The sequence below is a fragment of the Hippocampus zosterae genome, chromosome 5, assembly GCF_025434085.1.
Source record: "Hippocampus zosterae strain Florida chromosome 5, ASM2543408v3, whole genome shotgun sequence".
Classification (NCBI taxonomy): domain Eukaryota; kingdom Metazoa; phylum Chordata; class Actinopteri; order Syngnathiformes; family Syngnathidae; genus Hippocampus; species Hippocampus zosterae.
The window spans coordinates 22,450,294-22,471,100 of record NC_067455.1 but is presented as its reverse complement, the minus strand read 5'-3'; the positions used below and the strand labels follow the sequence as shown (position 1 = coordinate 22,471,100).

At 39.5% G+C, this 20,807-nt stretch overlaps 2 protein-coding genes across 13 annotated transcripts in view; both read left to right on the top strand.

Annotated features, from left to right (window-relative positions):
* Positions 1-20,807, top strand: part of znf407 (zinc finger protein 407) — a 203,634-nt gene that overhangs the window by 152,692 nt on the left and 30,135 nt on the right. The gene's annotated exons all lie outside the window — the stretch shown is intronic.
* On the top strand, positions 348-19,917 carry LOC127600337 (cell surface glycoprotein 1-like). 12 transcript variants are annotated; one of them, XM_052064841.1, is made up of 10 exons: positions 348-5,515; positions 6,451-6,528; positions 6,905-6,976; positions 9,596-9,667; positions 10,047-10,124; positions 10,500-10,571; positions 12,297-12,368; positions 12,748-12,825; positions 13,201-13,272; positions 14,542-14,851. In XM_052064841.1, exons 1-10 carry the CDS (start codon positions 5,504-5,506, stop codon positions 14,791-14,793), a joined length of 858 nt encoding a protein of 285 aa, XP_051920801.1. In that variant the 5' UTR covers positions 348-5,503; the 3' UTR covers positions 14,794-14,851. The 12 variants fall into 12 exon arrangements, 8 of the variants coding, with proteins under 8 accessions (XP_051920801.1, XP_051920800.1, XP_051920807.1 ...); XM_052064840.1 differs by lacking the exon at positions 14,542-14,851 and adding an exon at positions 14,095-14,404; XM_052064847.1 differs by lacking the exons at positions 13,201-13,272; positions 14,542-14,851 and adding an exon at positions 15,436-19,917.

The following is a 20,807-nucleotide window of genomic DNA, read 5'->3' as shown; positions in this document are numbered from 1 at the left end:
ACGGGTTCTTAAAAAAAATGACGTCTTACATTTTGCGAGGATCACATACTGTCATTAATGAATGCCTGACTGGTAATCTGTCCTGGGTGTTGCACAAAAGTAAACTGACCGCACATACTGCAAATAGTATATTCATTATTTCTTCTTTTTATTGGTATCTTGTCCTATTTATCATATGCGTCATAGTCGCATTTCTATTATTTCTCGTAGTTTCATGGTTTTAAACTCAAACATATCAGGGCTGCACTCAAAATAGACTTACGTAATATATGGAACTTAGAGGTTCCATATATTACTATAGTGTCAGAATTTTCTGTGTGTGTGTGGGGGGGGGGGGTAGCGGGGGTTAGTGGCGACTAAATGACATCCTTATGTCTGTCGGGATTTAAGGAGCATTATGTTGTCTGACTGCTGTCTGTCTTCCTGTGTCTTTGTGCTGTTTGACTACTCTTAAGTGTGATGGTAAAATGTGCGATCATGTCTGTATGTTTCTCCAGAGTGAGACACTTAATAGAGTTTCTCAGTCCGCAATAGACACAGCCTGTACGGATTAAAACACACATACACAGAATTTATTTTCCAACCTCATACAGTAAGTCTTTGCCCAAGGACTAAGTGTGTATGCATTGCACATATTGGAGCTTTCACATGCACGTAGAGTCTCATATGTCACTCCGTTGCATTCGTTCCTGGAAAATAGATCTTAGTTCTGTCAAATCTGGGCCTGCAGGCAGAAGAGACCTTAACGGATGTCTCTCTCAGTGCAACACACAAGCAACCCCTTTCTCTCACCCGCACACATACAAGCAGGTCTCAGACTCACCCTCCTGGACTCACAGTGAAGAATACAGATTCAGGTCCCCCTGGAGATAGTCATCAGCCTGGCTGTGGCTTCAGAACTGCTATCTTCACCAGGCTGCTGAATTGATAATACTCACCCGTATGCATTTTATTACAAAGGCCCAGTTTGTAAAAAGGTAATCATTTACTGTTGCTACTATCTACCTTAAGCCATACATCTTCTGTCCTCACAGGACAAAGTTATTCCGCTGCTTCTCTTTTTTTTTAAACTATGTGGTACTTTTCAATGCATTTGTAAAATAACAGCTGCTGTAAGGGTTTTCACCTCCTGCTTTATCCTCATAGCAAGCACCATTAACTGGAGCTTGTTATTAAATGTTAAATGTGATCTTTTTTTTCTATACATGGGCACAGTGTGTGTGTGTGTGTGTGTGTGTGTGTGTGTGTGTGTGTGTGTGTGTGTGTGTGTGTGTGTGTGTGTGTCTGTGTGTGTGTGTGTGTGTGTGTGTGTGTGTGTGTGTGTGTGTGTGTGTGTGTGGTACATCAGGGGTAAAAATGACAGTGAATGAAGGGCTAATCCCTTCGGGTATATAGCAAAATTCCAATAGCAGGCCCCCAATTTCAATTATCATATTTATCATATATATTAATTCTGTCCGGCTTAATGCTGTCTCCTTTCCTCACTTTTGCTCTTTCTCACAGATCATTTTTCTGTACATTAATCTATTTTCTCCCTCCGTTGCAATCTCCACTGGTGGCATGTAAATCTGCCAGTCATGTTGATTGACAGCACTCATGTGGCCCGCAGTGAAGTGTCTCATTTTTTTCTTTTCATGTTTTTTCTTCTTGGTCAGACGCTGTAATCGGGAGTCTTATCGGGAAACCCAATTTATCATTTTGTTTAGTTTTTTTTTTTCTTAGAGCAAAAGCGAGTTGCCACTCAAAGTGATTGACAAGCTCTGGGATTTGCAGACCGGAGAGCTGGGATTTCCTTTAGGATCCCAGGTTTATTTTTGCTTTTTTTTTAAAGATTGCACATGTCTTTTTTTACTAAACGTCCAGTGCCACACTCACAAACTCTTAATACACAGATAGTCATACTGTACATTAGGTGCTGTTTTGGTTTGGTCTGACCTTGGCTGTGATATCAGATGGCAATCTGTAGTCTGCTCAGCACGTACCAGGTTAAATGTGACCCTGTGAACCTCATACTTTTGGCAAGGATTTCATTCTCATAATCAATAGTATGTGTTGGGTATTTCTAGTTTACATTTTTTACATGTGTCATATTGCCCTGTTTTAAATAGATGAAAGTAAATTTATATTCTCACTTTATCTGGATGCTTCTTTCCTGAGTGAGTCAAACGTCAATGTGTGTCCTTTACTGGATATGCATTTCAAAATACATCTGTGTGTCATCTTGTGTTTTTATTAAATGTATTTTCCTGTATATGCACGTAATGCTTGTTTACGTCTATCAGCTTCCATGTGTAAGTGATTGTGTGTGGGTGTGACCTCCGAATACCGAGGCTTATCGTGGCAGTGTTCCACATTATTGATAGCGAGCAAAGATATCGACAGGCCCAGCACCGGCAGCTTCCAGCAACGCCGGCAAACGGGATGGGGCTTTGATATGACATATTGTGCGTCTCAGCACAAGCCATAAATAATTCTGACACGTTTTTGTATGCATGGGAAAGTCCTTGATTCAGCCTCCCATAAAAATAAACTTCTATTATGGAAGGTATTTGTCAAGTGGGTGCGTGATGGATGGCCCGGCGTTTACCCTGTGGCAGGACGATGGGTTATGGATGCCCGCCGCCCCTTGCTGGGGGAGGAGTTGTACCTAGCAACACTGACACCAGAGTAATTACTTACCTCCTCACCACCGCAACACTGAGAGGAGGGAGTGGAAGGGGTCTGAGGGCATAGTGGTCTGTGTCTGCGTCTATCTATTGGGCGGGGTAGCAGTTTATACAAACACCTCAACAACCTTCTGTCACCACACACCCTCCACTACCCATCCTTAATTTCCTGGAACATCGGAAGCACAAACCCAATGCTACAGGGGAACTTGCATGTACCAGATGTACCAATTGTAATGGGTGGACATAAACAACATTTTCATCATGATTTGATAATTTTGTATCATTTCAAACATCAGGCATGACATAACTATGATTGCCATTTCTTAATTTAACTCTCCAGCTATGACAGGCGGTTCAGAAAATAGATGGTTGTCTTATTTGACTTGAAAATATATGAACTATGCCTGGATCGCATTTTAAGGCTCCCCATACAGTATGCCACATTGTATGACTTTTTTATTCATCCACAAAAAAATGGTGACCCTCAACGAAGACGCCTATCGCAACAGAAATGGGACATGGCCGATAATTATAGGAACGTGTATATATACTGAAAGGCGAGGCTCGCTCGCATTGGATCGACGAGGCTCAGGCTGCTCGTAGATTTTTACAACAAGCTTTCCTTATTTTATTCACTAGTAATTTTGAAACTATAAATATGGTCATGTTACGCTTTAAAACAGAAAATATGTGTACCGTTTGTTTATAATTCACAGAAAACGGATTTCTTGCATGTGTGCTGGCTAGGCAGCAGTGGTTGCATGTGTCTCTCCTCCCTCTCCCCCGCCGCAAGATGATTATTGGGTGGTTTTAACTGTCAATCAACGGGAAACTTGAAATGATGATTTTTTTTTAACTGAGCTTGTGTGGCAATGTCACGTGACTAATATTGTCCTCATTTTTAATATCTTGAATGTTCAAGGTATGATCATACCTTCTTCTCACCCAGACCTAATCATGGTACAGTGAAACTCCTCTACAATGAAACCTACATGGGTGAAAATACACCCTAGTGTGAAAAAATCTTCATGCATTAACACCATTCCCACTTTTCTGCCCCCATACAAAAAAAAAAAAAACCCTGCTGCGTTATACAAAATCGTTTTCTCTGCTCTAGCCCCGCGACGAGATTCACTACAACAAAGTCTAATCCAACCTGTACTGCTTCGTTCGGAAATGGCAACAGCAACCACCACACTAGCTTACACATGTGCAGTAGTCCAGGAAGTATTTGTTATTGTTAGTTTCAGACGCAGCAAGAATGTTGCATTGCTAAAATGGCTGCAAAACGGACCTTTCGATGTCATGCAGCTAAGACAATAAGAGCTCTGACGTTGGAAGAGAGTTTAAAAGTGATTAAAATGAAACACGGAGGAAGCAAAATAAAACAATATCCAAGAAATTGGTGAAAGGGAATGCTGATCGTAAATTTCGCAATTTCTTTCCCTTTTTTTCTTTCTACACTGACTATATGAAGTGTCAAATTAGTTTATGCTCATGTTCATGCCCTATTGGATTAAAAATAAAGTTTACACATACCTTTTTGTGTGTGTGTGTGTGTGTGTGTGTGTGTGTGCGTTTGTATTCATGACATCTCAGGACAATTTTATGATAACACACCTTCACAATGAGGACCTGTGGAAAAATGAGGACATTTTTCGCGTCCTCATATTTCCACGCAGTCTACACTACTCTAGAGCTCACGAGGATACTCCCACACCAAAAATAAGTGATGTCCTGAAAGAGCACAATTTTCAGAAATTGTGTGTTTAAGTGTGTTTAACTTTCGACTCACTTTTCATTTGGAAAACTAGTGGCCAACTTCGGTACTTAACACACTTTTAACACACTTTCAGTGACGTCATTGTGCAGGACCTCAAATGTCATCTTTTTCGGACTGACTCACACATTTTCCCCGCCCTCGTCCTGATAAGTCACATCAATTAGCAGTCACACAAAATCCAACATGTGAAGCAGCCAGACAATCCTACTCTCAAACACGACCACGCGTGGATGACCATCGGGTAAGCAATTCCTTTTCATTTATCTTACCGTAACATAGAAGTTGTTCAATATAACCGTGTTTAACAGTGCCCACCAAAGGTAATATCATTCAATAAGACAGCTAGCTAGCTAGCTAGCTCGATCGTTAGCATGCTAATAAGCTTCCAGTAAAAGTAATGTGGACATGTCCTGCAGGCAAGGTTCTGGAAAACTTTTCTAAATCTTTAACAACACAGTCTGTGGAACTTGGTTTTGGTACCATATGTTTATTTCAGTGCAGTATTTGTTTTATTCGATTGCAGTTAATTTAAATTAGTTAGTACAGGTAGCCTAATGAAAGTGGGCCAGGCACTTCTAGCATTTACGCTAAGCCCGGTGTATTTACACTGTTTATTCTTGTGCTGATTCAATTGTACACCGTTTCAATGAAAAAAACAAACAAACGTTTGCAATGAAATTATAGCAGAATTCAGCTTTGTTGGTACATTTGGTCAAGACAATATTGTGTTACTCTATTTTAATTTTACATTGTTATCTGCCTGACAAATGGTTTGCCCGAATCTATTAGTCTGACCAGCAAATGTTTGATGAAATGAATTTTTGTATTTTTGAGGAAGAAAATAATATTCCTTTGGCTCAGTACTTTTTGAGCCAAAATAAGTGCTGCCATAATATTGTGCTTGCTTGTCTGGCTGACTTCTTCTCACTTTCCATTGTAGATGTTTACTGGTGGTGATAATGTCACAAAGAAGAACCAGACTGAGCCCTGAATCTGAGGCTGCTCCTTTTATCTGGAGTCAACAAGCCTTGTTTGAAAGCCCAGTGGATCAATGATTATAAAGGTATGCTATCAATCTACCTGCTATCTAATTCTTATGGCTACCGCAAGCATATGACAAGAGCTGCAACCAAAGCCTGTCACAGTGACAGATTTTATTCGTACATTGTATTTACCCCAAAACTGTCACAATAAACAGCATATTTTTTATGCCATTGATCATATTGGAGCAAAAATAATTGAAGTACTTTTGAAGAAAATGTTTAGCAGCCATTATCATACAATTATTGAGAATATTGTATTGCCATGTAGAACTAGGAATATCTTGGAATGAAAAAATAGAAATAGAAATTATTCGGCTTCTGTTAAAATATTGTGCTTCACCAAATATCACAATTCATAAAAACGCATACATCCATAATAGTCGAGGAAAATTAGATGCCTTTAAACTTCCTTCATAATGCTTATTTCACCTGATTGAAGAAGGCTGTGGTAGCTGTTTGACAAATCCACATTTTTATCAGCAATTTGTACTGCCCATTAAAAGTCTCTACTTAGTTGAAAACAACGAATGGTCACCGGAATTATTTTTCAGTCATTACATTGTTTTAGTCTGAAAGAGTATGTTTCGGGTGTTGTCTTTATTATTTGAACTCAGTCATGTCTGTTGTCCTGAAATTGTTAGCTATAAGAGCTGTACAGTGGTAACTACCATAAAGAGCCGGCTTGTGCTGTGTATGAAGTTTAATTGATTCTAAAGTCATGTAACTACGACATATTTCTGACACTCTATGGTTGCTATAATGTTGATTTTCATGATTTCAGTCATGCCCTCATACTTCCCAGTTACTGTAGAATACTTTTTAGAATATTTCTGATACTGTAATGTTGCTGAAAAACCTGAGTGTGATCAGGTGAAATGACTTTTGTCTGGACCTAACACTGGAGAGCCTGTGTTCGAATGTCCCGTAATGGCACCGTAATGGTGTTATGTTGCAGACACCAAGTGACGGGATCTTGACTGAACCTTCTGGAGACCAAGAAGGGAGTGAGAGATCCACTTCATCCTTACAACAGGTTACTACTTCTTATCATGATATACTAGGTTTGAGTTTTCAGCTTTCTTTGACAAACACAGGAGAAGTTATAAATCAGAAACATGGACTCTCCATGATTTCAGTCGTCATTTCCTCATATTTCTTTAGACCTGAAAAACCCGAGTGTGTTTCAGGTGACATGACTTTTGCCTTAACCTAACATCTGGTGAGCCTGCGTTCGAATGTCCCCATATTGCTGTACCACAGAACTGAACAGTGTTAACTTTCTATAGTGTGGTATATTCATCCCAAACTCTCCCGTGAGCAATGTTCAATGATAATTAATGTTTATTCATTTCTTAAATGGTCAGAATGAAGAATGCTGAATATTTTGACACCGTAATGTTATGTTGCAGACACCAAGTGACCTGACTGAACCCTCTGGAGACCATGAATGGAGTGAGATATCCACTTCATTCTTACAACAGGTGACTACTTCTTATCATGATATACTAGGTTTGAGTTTTCAGCTTTCTTTGACAAACACAGGAGAAGTTATAAGTCAGAAACATAGACTCTCCATGATTTCAGTCGTCATGTCCTCATATTTCTTGAGACCTGAAAAACCTGAGTGTGTTTCAGGTGACATGACTTTTGTCTTAACCTAACTCTGGAGAGCCTGTGTTCGAACGTCCCCATATTGCTGTTCCACAGAACTGAACAGTGTTAACTTTCTATAGTGTGGTATATTCATCCCAAACTCTCCCGTGAGCAATGTTCAATGATAATTAATGTTTATTCATTTCTTAACTGGTCAGAATGAAGAACGCTGAATATTTTGACACCGTAATGTTATGTTCCAGACACCAAGTGACCTGACTGAACCCTCTGGAGACCATGAATGGAATGAGAGATCCACTTCATTCTTACAACAGGTTACTACTTCTTATCATGATATACTAGGTTTGAGTTTTCAGCTTTCTTTGACAAACACAGGAGAAGTTATAAGTCAGAAACATAGACTCTCCATAATTTCAGTCGTCATGTCCTCATATTTCTTCAGACCTGAAAAACCTGAGTGTGTTTCAGGTGACATGACTTTTGTCTTAACCTAACTCTGGAGAGCCTGTGTTCGAATGTCCCCATATTGCTGTTCCACAGAACTGAACAGTGTTAACTTTCTATAGTGTGGTATATTCATCCCAAACTCTCCCGTGAGCAATGTTCAATGATAATTAATATTTATTCATTTCTTAACTGGTCAGAATGAAGAATGCTGAATATTTTGACACCGTAATGTTATGTTGCAGACACCAAGTGACCTGACTGAACCCTCTGGAGACCATGAATGGAGTGAGAGATCCACTTCATTCTTACAACAGGTTACTACTTCTTATCATGATATACTAAGTTTGAGTTTTCAGCTTTCTTTGACAAACACAGGAGAAGTTATAAGTCAGAAACATAGACTCTCCATGATTTCAGTCGTCATGTCCTCATATTTCTTCAGACCTGAAAAACCTGAGTGTGTTTCAGGTGACATGACTTTTGTCTTAACCTAACTCTGGAGAGCCTGTGTTCGAATGTCCCCATATTGCTGTTCCACAGAACTGAACAGTGTTAACTTTCTATAGTGTGGTATATTCATCCCAAACTCTCCCGTGAGCAATGTTCAATGATAATTAATATTTATTCATTTCTTAACTGGTCAGAATGAAGAATGCTGAATATTTTGACACCGTGATGTTATGTTGCAGACACCAAGTGACCTGACTGAACCCTCTGGAGACCATGAATGGAGTGAGAGATCCACTTCATTCTTACAACAGGTTACTACTTCTTATCATGATATACTAAGTTTGAGTTTTCAGCTTTCTTTGACAAACACAGGAGAAGTTATAAGTCAGAAACATAGACTCTCCATGATTTCAGTCGTCATGTCCTCATATTTCTTCAGACCTGAAAAACCTGAGTGTGTTTCAGGTGACATGACTTTTGTCTTAACCTAACTCTGGAGAGCCTGTGTTCGAATGTCCCCATATTGCTGTTCCACAGAACTGAACAGTGTTAACTTTCTATAGTGTGGTATATTCATCCCAAACTCTCCCGTGAGCAATGTTCAATGATAATTAATATTTATTCATTTCTTAACTGGTCAGAATGAAGAATGCTGAATATTTTGACACCGTGATGTTATGTTGCAGACACCAAGTGACCTGACTGAACCCTCTGGAGACCATGAATGGAGTGAGAGATCCACTTCATTCTTACAACAGGTTACTACTTCTTATCGTGATATACTAGGTTTGAGTTTTCAGCTTTCTTTGACAAACACAGGAGAAGTTATAAGTCAGAAACATAGACTCTCCATGATTTCAGTCGTCATGTCCTCATATTTCTTCATACCTGAAAAACCTGAGTGTGTTTCAGGTGACATGACTTTTGTCTTAACCTAACTCTGGAGAGCCTGTGTTCGAATGTCCCCATATTGCTGTTCCACAGAACTGAACAGTGTTAACTTTCTATAGTGTGGTATATTCATCCCAAACTCTCCCGTGAGCAATGTTCAATGATAATTAATATGTATTCATTTCTTAACTGGTCAGAATGAAGAATGCTGAAACTTTTGACACCGTAATGTTGTTATGTTGCAGACATCAAGTGACAGGTACCTGACTGAACCCTCTGGAAACCAAGAATGGAGTGAGAGATCCACTTCATCCTTACAACAGGTTACTATTTCTTATCATGATATACTAGGTTTGAGTTTTCAGCTTTCTTTGACAAACACAGGAGAAGTTATAAATCAGAAACATGGACTCTCCATGATTTCAGTCGTCATGTCCTCATATTTCTTGAGACCTGAAAAACCTGAGTGTGTTTCAGGTGACATGACTTTTGTCTTAACCTAAATCTGGAGAGCCTGTGTTCGAATGTCCCCATATTGCTGTTCCACAGAACTGAACAGTGTTAACTTTCTATAGTGTGGTATATTCATCCCAAACTCTCCCGTGAGCAATGTTCAATGATAATTAATATTTATTCATTTCTTAACTGGTCAAAATGAAGAATGCTGAATATTTTGACACCGTAATGTTATGTTGCAGACACCAAGTGACCTGACTGAACCCTCTGGAGACCATGAATGGAATGATAGATACACTTCATCCTTACAACAGGTTACTACTTCTTGTCATGATATACTAGGTTTGAGTTTTCAGCTTTCTTTGACAAACACAGAAGAAGTTATAAATCAGAAACATCGACTCTCCATGATTTCAGTCGTCATGTCCTCATATTTCTTTAGACCTGAAAAACCGGAGTGTGTTTCAGGTGATATGATTTTTGTCTGGACTTAACTCTGGAGAGCCTGTGTTCGAATGTCCCCATATTGCTGTTACACAGAGCTGAACAGTGTTAACTTTCTATAGTGTCTTATATTAATCCCAAACCCTCCTGTGAGCGATGTTCAATGAATAACAATGTTTATTCATTTATTAACTAATCAGGATGAATAAATTTGAATATTTCTGACACTGCACTGTTGCTATGTTGCAGACACCAAGTGTTCCGATCCTGATGAAACCTTTTGAAGATCAAGAAAGGAGTGGAAGATCCACTTCTTCCTTACAACAGGTTACTACGTCTTATCATTATATACTAGGTTTGAGTTTTCAGCTTTCTTTGACAAACACAGGAGAAGTTATAAATCAGAAACATGGACTCTCCATGATTTCAGTCGTCATGTCCTCATATTTCTTCAGACCTGAAAAACCTGAGTGTGTTTCAGGTGACATGACTTTTGTCTTAACCTAACTCTGGAGAGCCTGTGTTCGAACGTCCCCATATTGCTGTTCCACAGAACTGAACAGTGTTAACTTTCTATAGTGTGGTATATTCATCCCAAACTCTCCCGTGAGCAATGTTCAATGATAATTAATGTTTATTCATTTCTTAACTGGTCAGAATGAAGAACGCTGAATATTTTGACACCGTAATGTTATGTTCCAGACACCAAGTGACCTGACTGAACCCTCTGGAGACCATGAATGGAATGAGAGATCCACTTCATTCTTACAACAGGTTACTACTTCTTATCATGATATACTAGGTTTGAGTTTTCAGCTTTCTTTGACAAACACAGGAGAAGTTATAAGTCAGAAACATAGACTCTCCATAATTTCAGTCGTCATGTCCTCATATTTCTTCAGACCTGAAAAACCTGAGTGTGTTTCAGGTGACATGACTTTTGTCTTAACCTAACTCTGGAGAGCCTGTGTTCGAATGTCCCCATATTGCTGTTCCACAGAACTGAACAGTGTTAACTTTCTATAGTGTGGTATATTCATCCCAAACTCTCCCGTGAGCAATGTTCAATGATAATTAATATTTATTCATTTCTTAACTGGTCAGAATGAAGAATGCTGAATATTTTGACACCGTGATGTTATGTTGCAGACACCAAGTGACCTGACTGAACCCTCTGGAGACCATGAATGGAGTGAGAGATCCACTTCATTCTTACAACAGGTTACTACTTCTTATCATGATATACTAAGTTTGAGTTTTCAGCTTTCTTTGACAAACACAGGAGAAGTTATAAGTCAGAAACATAGACTCTCCATGATTTCAGTCGTCATGTCCTCATATTTCTTCAGACCTGAAAAACCTGAGTGTGTTTCAGGTGACATGACTTTTGTCTTAACCTAACTCTGGAGAGCCTGTGTTCGAATGTCCCCATATTGCTGTTCCACAGAACTGAACAGTGTTAACTTTCTATAGTGTGGTATATTCATCCCAAACTCTCCCGTGAGCAATGTTCAATGATAATTAATATTTATTCATTTCTTAACTGGTCAGAATGAAGAATGCTGAATATTTTGACACCGTGATGTTATGTTGCAGACACCAAGTGACCTGACTGAACCCTCTGGAGACCATGAATGGAGTGAGAGATCCACTTCATTCTTACAACAGGTTACTACTTCTTATCGTGATATACTAGGTTTGAGTTTTCAGCTTTCTTTGACAAACACAGGAGAAGTTATAAGTCAGAAACATAGACTCTCCATGATTTCAGTCGTCATGTCCTCATATTTCTTCATACCTGAAAAACCTGAGTGTGTTTCAGGTGACATGACTTTTGTCTTAACCTAACTCTGGAGAGCCTGTGTTCGAATGTCCCCATATTGCTGTTCCACAGAACTGAACAGTGTTAACTTTCTATAGTGTGGTATATTCATCCCAAACTCTCCCGTGAGCAATGTTCAATGATAATTAATATGTATTCATTTCTTAACTGGTCAGAATGAAGAATGCTGAAACTTTTGACACCGTAATGTTGTTATGTTGCAGACATCAAGTGACAGGTACCTGACTGAACCCTCTGGAAACCAAGAATGGAGTGAGAGATCCACTTCATCCTTACAACAGGTTACTATTTCTTATCATGATATACTAGGTTTGAGTTTTCAGCTTTCTTTGACAAACACAGGAGAAGTTATAAATCAGAAACATGGACTCTCCATGATTTCAGTCGTCATGTCCTCATATTTCTTGAGACCTGAAAAACCTGAGTGTGTTTCAGGTGACATGACTTTTGTCTTAACCTAAATCTGGAGAGCCTGTGTTCGAATGTCCCCATATTGCTGTTCCACAGAACTGAACAGTGTTAACTTTCTATAGTGTGGTATATTCATCCCAAACTCTCCCGTGAGCAATGTTCAATGATAATTAATATTTATTCATTTCTTAACTGGTCAAAATGAAGAATGCTGAATATTTTGACACCGTAATGTTATGTTGCAGACACCAAGTGACCTGACTGAACCCTCTGGAGACCATGAATGGAATGATAGATACACTTCATCCTTACAACAGGTTACTACTTCTTGTCATGATATACTAGGTTTGAGTTTTCAGCTTTCTTTGACAAACACAGAAGAAGTTATAAATCAGAAACATCGACTCTCCATGATTTCAGTCGTCATGTCCTCATATTTCTTTAGACCTGAAAAACCGGAGTGTGTTTCAGGTGATATGATTTTTGTCTGGACTTAACTCTGGAGAGCCTGTGTTCGAATGTCCCCATATTGCTGTTACACAGAGCTGAACAGTGTTAACTTTCTATAGTGTCTTATATTAATCCCAAACCCTCCTGTGAGCGATGTTCAATGAATAACAATGTTTATTCATTTATTAACTAATCAGGATGAATAAATTTGAATATTTCTGACACTGCACTGTTGCTATGTTGCAGACACCAAGTGTTCCGATCCTGATGAAACCTTTTGAAGATCAAGAAAGGAGTGGAAGATCCACTTCTTCCTTACAACAGGTTACTACGTCTTATCATTATATACTAGGTTTGAGTTTTCAGCTTTCTTTGACAAACACAGGAGAAGTTATAAATCAGAAACATGGACTCTCCATGATTTCAGTCGTCATGTCCTCATATTTCTTCAGACCTGAAAAACCTGAGTGTGTTTCAGGTGACATGACTTTTGTCTTAACCTAACTCTGGAGAGCCTGTGTTCGAATGTCCCCATATTGCTGTTCCACAGAACTGAACAGTGTTAACTTTCTATAGTGTGGTATATTCATCCCAAACTCTCCCGTGAGCAATGTTCAATGATAATTAATGTTTATTCATTTCTTAACTGGTCAAAATGAAAAATGCTGAGTATTTTGACACCGTAATGTTATGTTGCAGACACCAAGTGACCTGACTGAACCCTCTGGAGAACAAGAATGGAGTGAGAGATCCACTTCATCCTTACAACAGGTTACTACTTCTTATCATGATATACTAGGTTTGAGTTTTCAGCTTTCTTTGACAAACACAGGAGAAGTTATAAATCAGAAACATGGACTCTCCATGATTTCAGTCGTCATGTCCTCATATTTCTTGAGACCTGAAAAACCTGAGTGTGTTTCAGGTGACATGACTTTTGTCTTAACCTAACTCTGGAGAGCCTGTGTTCGAATGTCCCCATATTGCTGTTCCACAGAACTGAACAGTGTTAACTTTCTATAGTGTGGTATATTCATCCCAAACTCTCCCGTGAGCAATGTTCAATGATAATTAATAGTTATTCATTTCTTAACTGGTCAGAATGAAGAATGCTGAATATTTTGACACCGTAATGTTATGTTGCAGACACCAATTGACCTGACTGAACCCTCTGGAGACCATGAATGGAGTGAGAGATCCACTTAATTCTTACAACAGGTTACTACTTCTTATCATGATATACTAGGTTTGAATTTTCAGCTTTCTTTGACAAACACAGGAGAAGTTATAAGTCAGAAACATAGACTCTCCATAATTTCAGTCGTCATGTCCTCATATTTCTTCAGACCTGAAAAACCTGAGTGTGTTTCAAGTGACATGACTTTTGTCTTAACCTAACTCTGGAGAGCCTGTGTTCGAATATCCCCATATTGCTGTTCCACAGAACTGAACAGTGTTAACTTTCTATAGTGTGGTATATTCATCCCAAACTCTCCCGTGAGCAATGTTCAATGATAATTAATATTTATTCATTTCTTAACTGGTCAGAATGAAGAATGCTGAATATTTTGACACCGTAATGTTATGTTGCAGACACCAAGTGACCTGACTGAACCCTCTGGAGACCATGAATGGAGTGAGAGATCCACTTCATTCTTACAACAGGTTACTACTTCTTATCATGATATACTAAGTTTGAGTTTTCAGCTTTCTTTGACAAACACAGGAGAAGTTATAAGTCAGAAACATAGACTCTCCATGATTTCAGTCGTCATGTCCTCATATTTCTTCAGACCTGAAAAACCTGAGTGTGTTTCAGGTGACATGACTTTTGTCTTAACCTAACTCTGGAGAGCCTGTGTTCGAATGTCCCCATATTGCTGTTCCACAGAACTGAACAGTGTTAACTTTCTATAGTGTGGTATATTCATCCCAAACTCTCCCGTGAGCAATGTTCAATGATAATTAATATTTATTCATTTCTTAACTGGTCAGAATGAAGAATGCTGAATATTTTGACACCGTAATGTTATGTTGCAGACACCAAGTGACCTGACTGAACCCTCTGGAGACCATGAATGGAGTGAGAGATCCACTTCATTCTTACAACAGGTTACTACTTCTTATCATGATATACTAAGTTTGAGTTTTCAGCTTTCTTTGACAAACACAGGAGAAGTTATAAGTCAGAAACATAGACTCTCCATGATTTCAGTCGTCATGTCCTCATATTTCTTCAGACCTGAAAAACCTGAGTGTGTTTCAGGTGACATGACTTTTGTCTTAACCTAACTCTGGAGAGCCTGTGTTCGAATGTCCCCATATTGCTGTTCCACAGAACTGAACAGTGTTAACTTTCTATAGTGTGGTATATTCATCCCAAACTCTCCCGTGAGCAATGTTCAATGATAATTAATATTTATTCATTTCTTAACTGGTCAGAATGAAGAATGCTGAATATTTTGACACCGTAATGTTATGTTGCAGACACCAAGTGACCTGACTGAACCCTCTGGAGACCATGAATGGAGTGAGAGATCCACTTCATTCTTACAACAGGTTACTACTTCTTATCATGATATACTAGGTTTGAGTTTTCAGCTTTCTTTGACAAACACAGGAGAAGTTATAAGTCAGAAACATAGACTCTCCATGATTTCAGTCGTCATGTCCTCATATTTCTTCAGACCTGAAAAACCTGAGTGTGTTTCAGGTGACATGACTTTTGTCTTAACCTAACTCTGGAGAGCCTGTGTTCGAATGTCCCCATATTGCTGTTCCACAGAACTGAACAGTGTTAACTTTCTATAGTGTGGTATATTCATCCCAAACTCTCCCGTGAGCAATGTTCAATGATAATTAATGTTTATTCATTTCTTAACTGGTCAGAATGAAGAATGCTGAATATTTTGACACCGTAATGTTATGTTCCAGACACCAAGTGACCTGACTAAACCCTCTGGAGACCATGAATGGAATGAGAGATAAATTCTCAAAATTCTCATTATTTCCTGGAATATCTTATTTTGATTATTTTATTTTTCCATTTTTAATAAATAATGCCTTCTTTTACAGGTGGGAATAAGAGACGCACGTGGACAGATTATGAAGTGAAGGCTGTTGAGCGACATATGTTTGATTTCATAACAAGCCATAAAGTTTCAGGTAAAACGAGCTGTGAGTCCTGTCTCCACGCAGAGCCAGCAGCTCTGAACGACAGAGACTGGGTGTCCATCAAAAACTACATCCACAACAGGATATAACTGCATTAAAAAGGGAAATGAATGGCTAGTCCATTGAAATGCGAGCACGTCTGGGTACATTTCAGTTCAAGTTAACTAAAGCAATAGCAATGGTGCATTTAGGGTGGGATGGTCAATTATGGATTTCATATTTGTTGTTGGATACTGTGTTTCACGTTTGTTGTTTCATGATCTTCAAGAGCAATTTGGAAAATCCTTGAAGATGTATGAACATGTAAATTATACTGTATATCAGGCATGTTCCGATCTGGGCCTGGAGAGCCACTGTCGTGCCTGTTTTCCAGCTCTCCCGGCTGCATCACACCTGTTTCAGATGATCAGTTCATCAGTCAGCTCTGATGCAGCATTAGAACATCCTGGGAGAGCTGGAAAACAAAAAGACAGCGGCCCTTGAGGACCGACCTTGGACACTCCTGCTGTATATAAACGTACGTACGATATACAAACTTCTCACAAAAGATAGGCTTATTAGGTTTGAGGTGATATTTTGGAAAAACCCTAAAACATTTGAATTCATCCTATTTCAAGAATTTCAATACTTTTTGAAAAGTTGCTTTTGTCTAACGGTAGCTAAAGAAGTTGCTACACACATGGCACAATATATGGCCAGATTCATTAAAAATTCTTCATCGCAGTATTCACATTTTGACATAATCTTCTTCAGTTCAAACAACCCTCATCTATTGCAGTGCTTTGTGTCATGGAGAGGAGGTGGCATGTTTTCTGTGTTCATAATTTCATATTGTCAGCAATTAAAAAATAAGAAAGTGGACTGACCACATATTTAACCGTCTCTTCTTCTTCACAGCTTATTTTACTATCTTGTATTATTAATGTGAATATTTGAGGGATGACGGGTATAACGACTGTTTGGCACATTCGCCTCACAGTTCAGCAATTGATATTTGAATGTTTGAATCTGGGCATCCTTCCTTTGTAGAGTTCTCCCCATGCCTGAGCATGACAATTGGACACATGTGCCTAACATATACTGTTGGTATGTAACATGAGTCAATTTAAAAATACACACTTTACTCTTAGCTGGTCTTCATAAGTCATATATACTTGAAAATGATGTGTATCCAGGGGGCTCAAAATTCACAAAAACATGAAATGGTAGTGTGTTTGAGGTGACTGTCTCCATAATACACAAAAACCTGTCAATGTCCTCATATGTAGTAGTTTTGTCATAAATCAAAAAAAAATTACGTCCTAGCCAAAATCTGAGTAGATGGCTGTCTTCCTGATTTTTTTTCATGGTTACCATATTTTTTTGGAGCCTGTAGGACCACGGGAAAGGCATGTACCCATATGTCGGGTGAACAAACGGACGTCCTGAAAATGCACCAAAACACGTATGTGTGTGTGTGTGTGTGTGTGTGTGTGTGTGTGTGTGTGAGTGCGTGCGTGCGTGCGTGCGTGTGTGTGTTTACATACTTAGGCTTCTCCTGTACAATGGACGTTTTTAAATAATACTACGTATCAGGTCGTAATATGATCACACAACACTTTATTGGCACAAGAAGGAGTCTCAATTGCCTCTCATGCACAGCGCTGCAGTAGGGCGAGTTGGGCCCAAACCGATAGTGAACATCCGGGATATCAAAAATGGTAACACGAGCAAAAAAAAAAAAAAATTCTCCCTGATCCTCTCATTTTAGGGGTGTTCACACGGCACACATTTGCTCCGGTGCTGCACCGATGTATTTTGTTGTGATATATCTTACATCCGGGGCAAATTTTGTGGAGCGTTCACGTACAAAGTCGCCGAGCGTGTTCACGCCAGTGCAGCCCCCGATACAGCCCCACATGCGTTCACACGGCAAACAAAGAGCTGTCGTGTTGGTTCTTTTTAAAACTCAAGCAACTACTTTACAACTCAACTCAACTCAACTGTATTTATAGAGCACTTTTAAACAGTAAAAACAAGAACAAATTTAAGTCATTCTGAGTCAAATGCCAAAGAATACAAGTGAGCTTTGAGGAGGGTTTTGAAGATCGGCAGCGAGGTACAGGGGAGGTACAGGCACGTCCTCCTTCTACCTTCTGCTCGAGAGGCGTTCAATGACCGCCCCCGAAAACGTAAATCAACAATGACTTCAATGACACTCAGAAAAGCAAACATAATGCGCCAAACAGAAAATCAAGAGAGGCAATAACAAAATAAATAATACGGGGGGGTTGTGAACACACAACAGAGGAACAAACTACACAAACAACTCCGAGACAGAGCACGAAAGCAACGCATTCTAGCCGCATGTAATCAACTCTTCCCATGCATAGCGAGGCTACTCCCCCCGCAAACGAGCATTTGCTCCGGAGCAAATTTTTAAATCACCTCCCTGAGGTGGGTTAAATTTGCTCCGGAGGAAGCTGTTTTCAGGGGCTACAGCAGTGTAACTTTGCACGTGTGAACGCTCTACTGGGGTAGCCCCGGCGCAGCACCGGAGAAAATGTTGCCATGCGAGCACACCTTCTGTCTGCTATACTGGTGACATTTTGTGAGCTGGTTTGCACCTCTCGTTCAAACTATTTATTGCAAGGCACAAAATCAGCCATCACAAGTCCTCTCAGGTTTAATTCATTACATTGCTCATGCTAAATTAATCTTTTTGCGTATAATCCCCCATTACTCGCCTAAATAAAATGCACTTGGCAGAAGCAATTATTGGTGCGACTGGTTAGTTGATCGGCTTGTCGTTTTTGCAAGATCAATCAGTTTGCACCCGGTCTTGCATGTGCACACTTTTAGACAATGATTACCCTACATGCTACCAAAAAAAACCCAAAAAGGAGTTGATCGGGAGTACCAATTTGGTAGTGGTGTCAATTGGTCACTGGCTTGATGCAAAGGTTTATCAATCTTTAAAAACAATTTATACTCTAAGTATATGACTATAAAATATTTTTATAATCCCTTATATTTCAAATACTGTATGTTATCTAATTTCTCTCTGCAGCAAAAATAAAATAATTGCTCTCACTGTTCCGATACTTTTGAAAGGGATGCTGCATGATCCGAAAGTTAATTGGTATACAAATTATGTGCTATTGTTACCAAGGTGTACCATCAACGGTATAAAACAAGTTCATTTCTGAGAACCATCCTAGAGACTTAGATTGACTTAGATTTGTTTTCAAATTGCCTACATTTGTCACCTCCACTTTTGTAAAACCCATTTGTTTTTTTTGTAAAAATGAAAGGTGTGATGATTGATTGGAAGGAACTACGACTTTGTAAGAATATTATACATAGAAAGAACTAAACCCGTACAATGGTCTCTGTTTTAGTTTGCATGCATTCATGAGTTTATGCCCATGCACGTAGTTATGAATATGTACAGGCATTTGTGTTTGCTAATTACGGCATATGTGCATGTTTATATGTCAATCTGTGAGCTAAACAGCCAGATTGAGGGGCATCGGGTGCCATCTGAGGATGAGAAAGGGTAGGCGTTGGGTAAGGAATGTGTTCTCTACTAACCGCTACACACTTTCCCTGTGTGGGTGTGCAAGTGGCAGCCTGGGTCATGGAGGGAGCATAGTGGCAGCCCGTCAGTAGGAGTGACACCTGTTCACCACTGCTCACCACTTCATCTTTACAGCTGCTCTCGGACCGCTGCCTCAGCCTTTTTCTCTTTTCCTTGTTCACTGCCCTCCTTCGTCCCCTCCTCCCAGAATGCGGCACAGAGGTGAAGCTCGTCAGCTGAGGTAGCGGTGAATAAAACAGGTCCAGATGTTCTTTCATGCGGAAAGTCAGTAGGATTCTTGTCAAGACAAAAAACACTGACAACTAACATCAACATATTGCCTCGGTGACACGAGGACTGCTGTTAAGTGAGGTGACTGGTACAGGTGGTTTGTGTAACGCAGCCCATATAAGCAATGCACACTGACCAACTTAAATTAGTGCAGGTAAGAATAAACCAAATGTGTGCCGCACTACACTCACATTGAGCTGTAGCAGTAAGTATTCCAAGTACCCTTTCGGGAACAGGTTACTAAATCATGATTACACCTAACAGTAACTAAGTGTAACTTTATATACAAGTACACATACAAGAGCTGTACAAACATTTGTCATTTCAAATAGTTGATCTGATTGTATTCTTGTTACTTCCTATAGGAAAGCAACAATTTGGAATGCAACTATTCCAGGGTCTCGACAAACGATAGGTTTGTCGAAATCCAATCCTATGGGAGACAACAGTTAAGATTGTGTATACTCGTAAGTCCCTCACTGCATTATATTCACTTTTGAGTGAATGTTTCCAAGCATGAACACGGAGATTGAGGACGAAAGCCTTGGAAAATGCTTTTTGGTAAACATGGATTGGGTCTTGGTTAACCTATCAACCCTCTCATGATCTAGAAAGGTGGCCTTAAACTGCTGCAGGCTGCTTCAGATGAGGATCAGAGAGAGGAACTGTTCTCAGTCAATAAGCTTAGAACATCAGGGACTATTGATTAGAGTGGACAGTGGAGCTAGCACTGCACTAATTGTTTCTTTACTAGCCTGTGGCAAAGACAACAGTCATGGGCTGGAAGTCATGAATCTTACATCTGTTTTTTTGTGAAAGCGTCAGGAGTTAATCGCCTTTGATTACCAAGGTGATAGTGTGTGTGTGTGTGTGTGTTTGTGTGTGTGTGTGTTTTGATGGGTGGAGGGGGGTGCTACCTTTTGATATGAAGCAATGTATTAGGCTCACTGAGCAAACGTGGGTGCTGTCATTCAGTTCCCCTGAGTGGTTGTCAGAGGCTTCAATTACATAGTCCGCTAAGTTTTAACTCAATTTCAGTTGCTGTTCCAGCCATAGATCCCACACAAGTTCCTCGTATGAAATCCTTTAACTCTTTCTTTCCGTCATGGTCTGATTTGATATGTATTCTCTACAGTTCACTGTGCTGTGTTGAATGTCTGTTTTTTTCCCTCCATGGATCGTGCTCACTTGCACAAGTGTATCCTACCCTGCCAAGATTTGTTTTGCTTTTTTCTGGGCTTCATAGGTAGAGGTCTTATGCCTTTCTGCTATTCTAACCCCA

Excerpts from the sequence above, each read along its gene's own strand:
- LOC127600337 (XM_052064841.1), top strand. Across the intron at positions 6,977-9,595 it reads CCACTTCATTCTTACAACAG|ACACCAAGTGACCTGACTGA; the intron begins GTGACTACTTCT and ends GTTATGTTGCAG. Across the intron at positions 10,125-10,499 it reads CCACTTCTTCCTTACAACAG|ACACCAAGTGACCTGACTGA; the intron begins GTTACTACGTCT and ends GTTATGTTCCAG.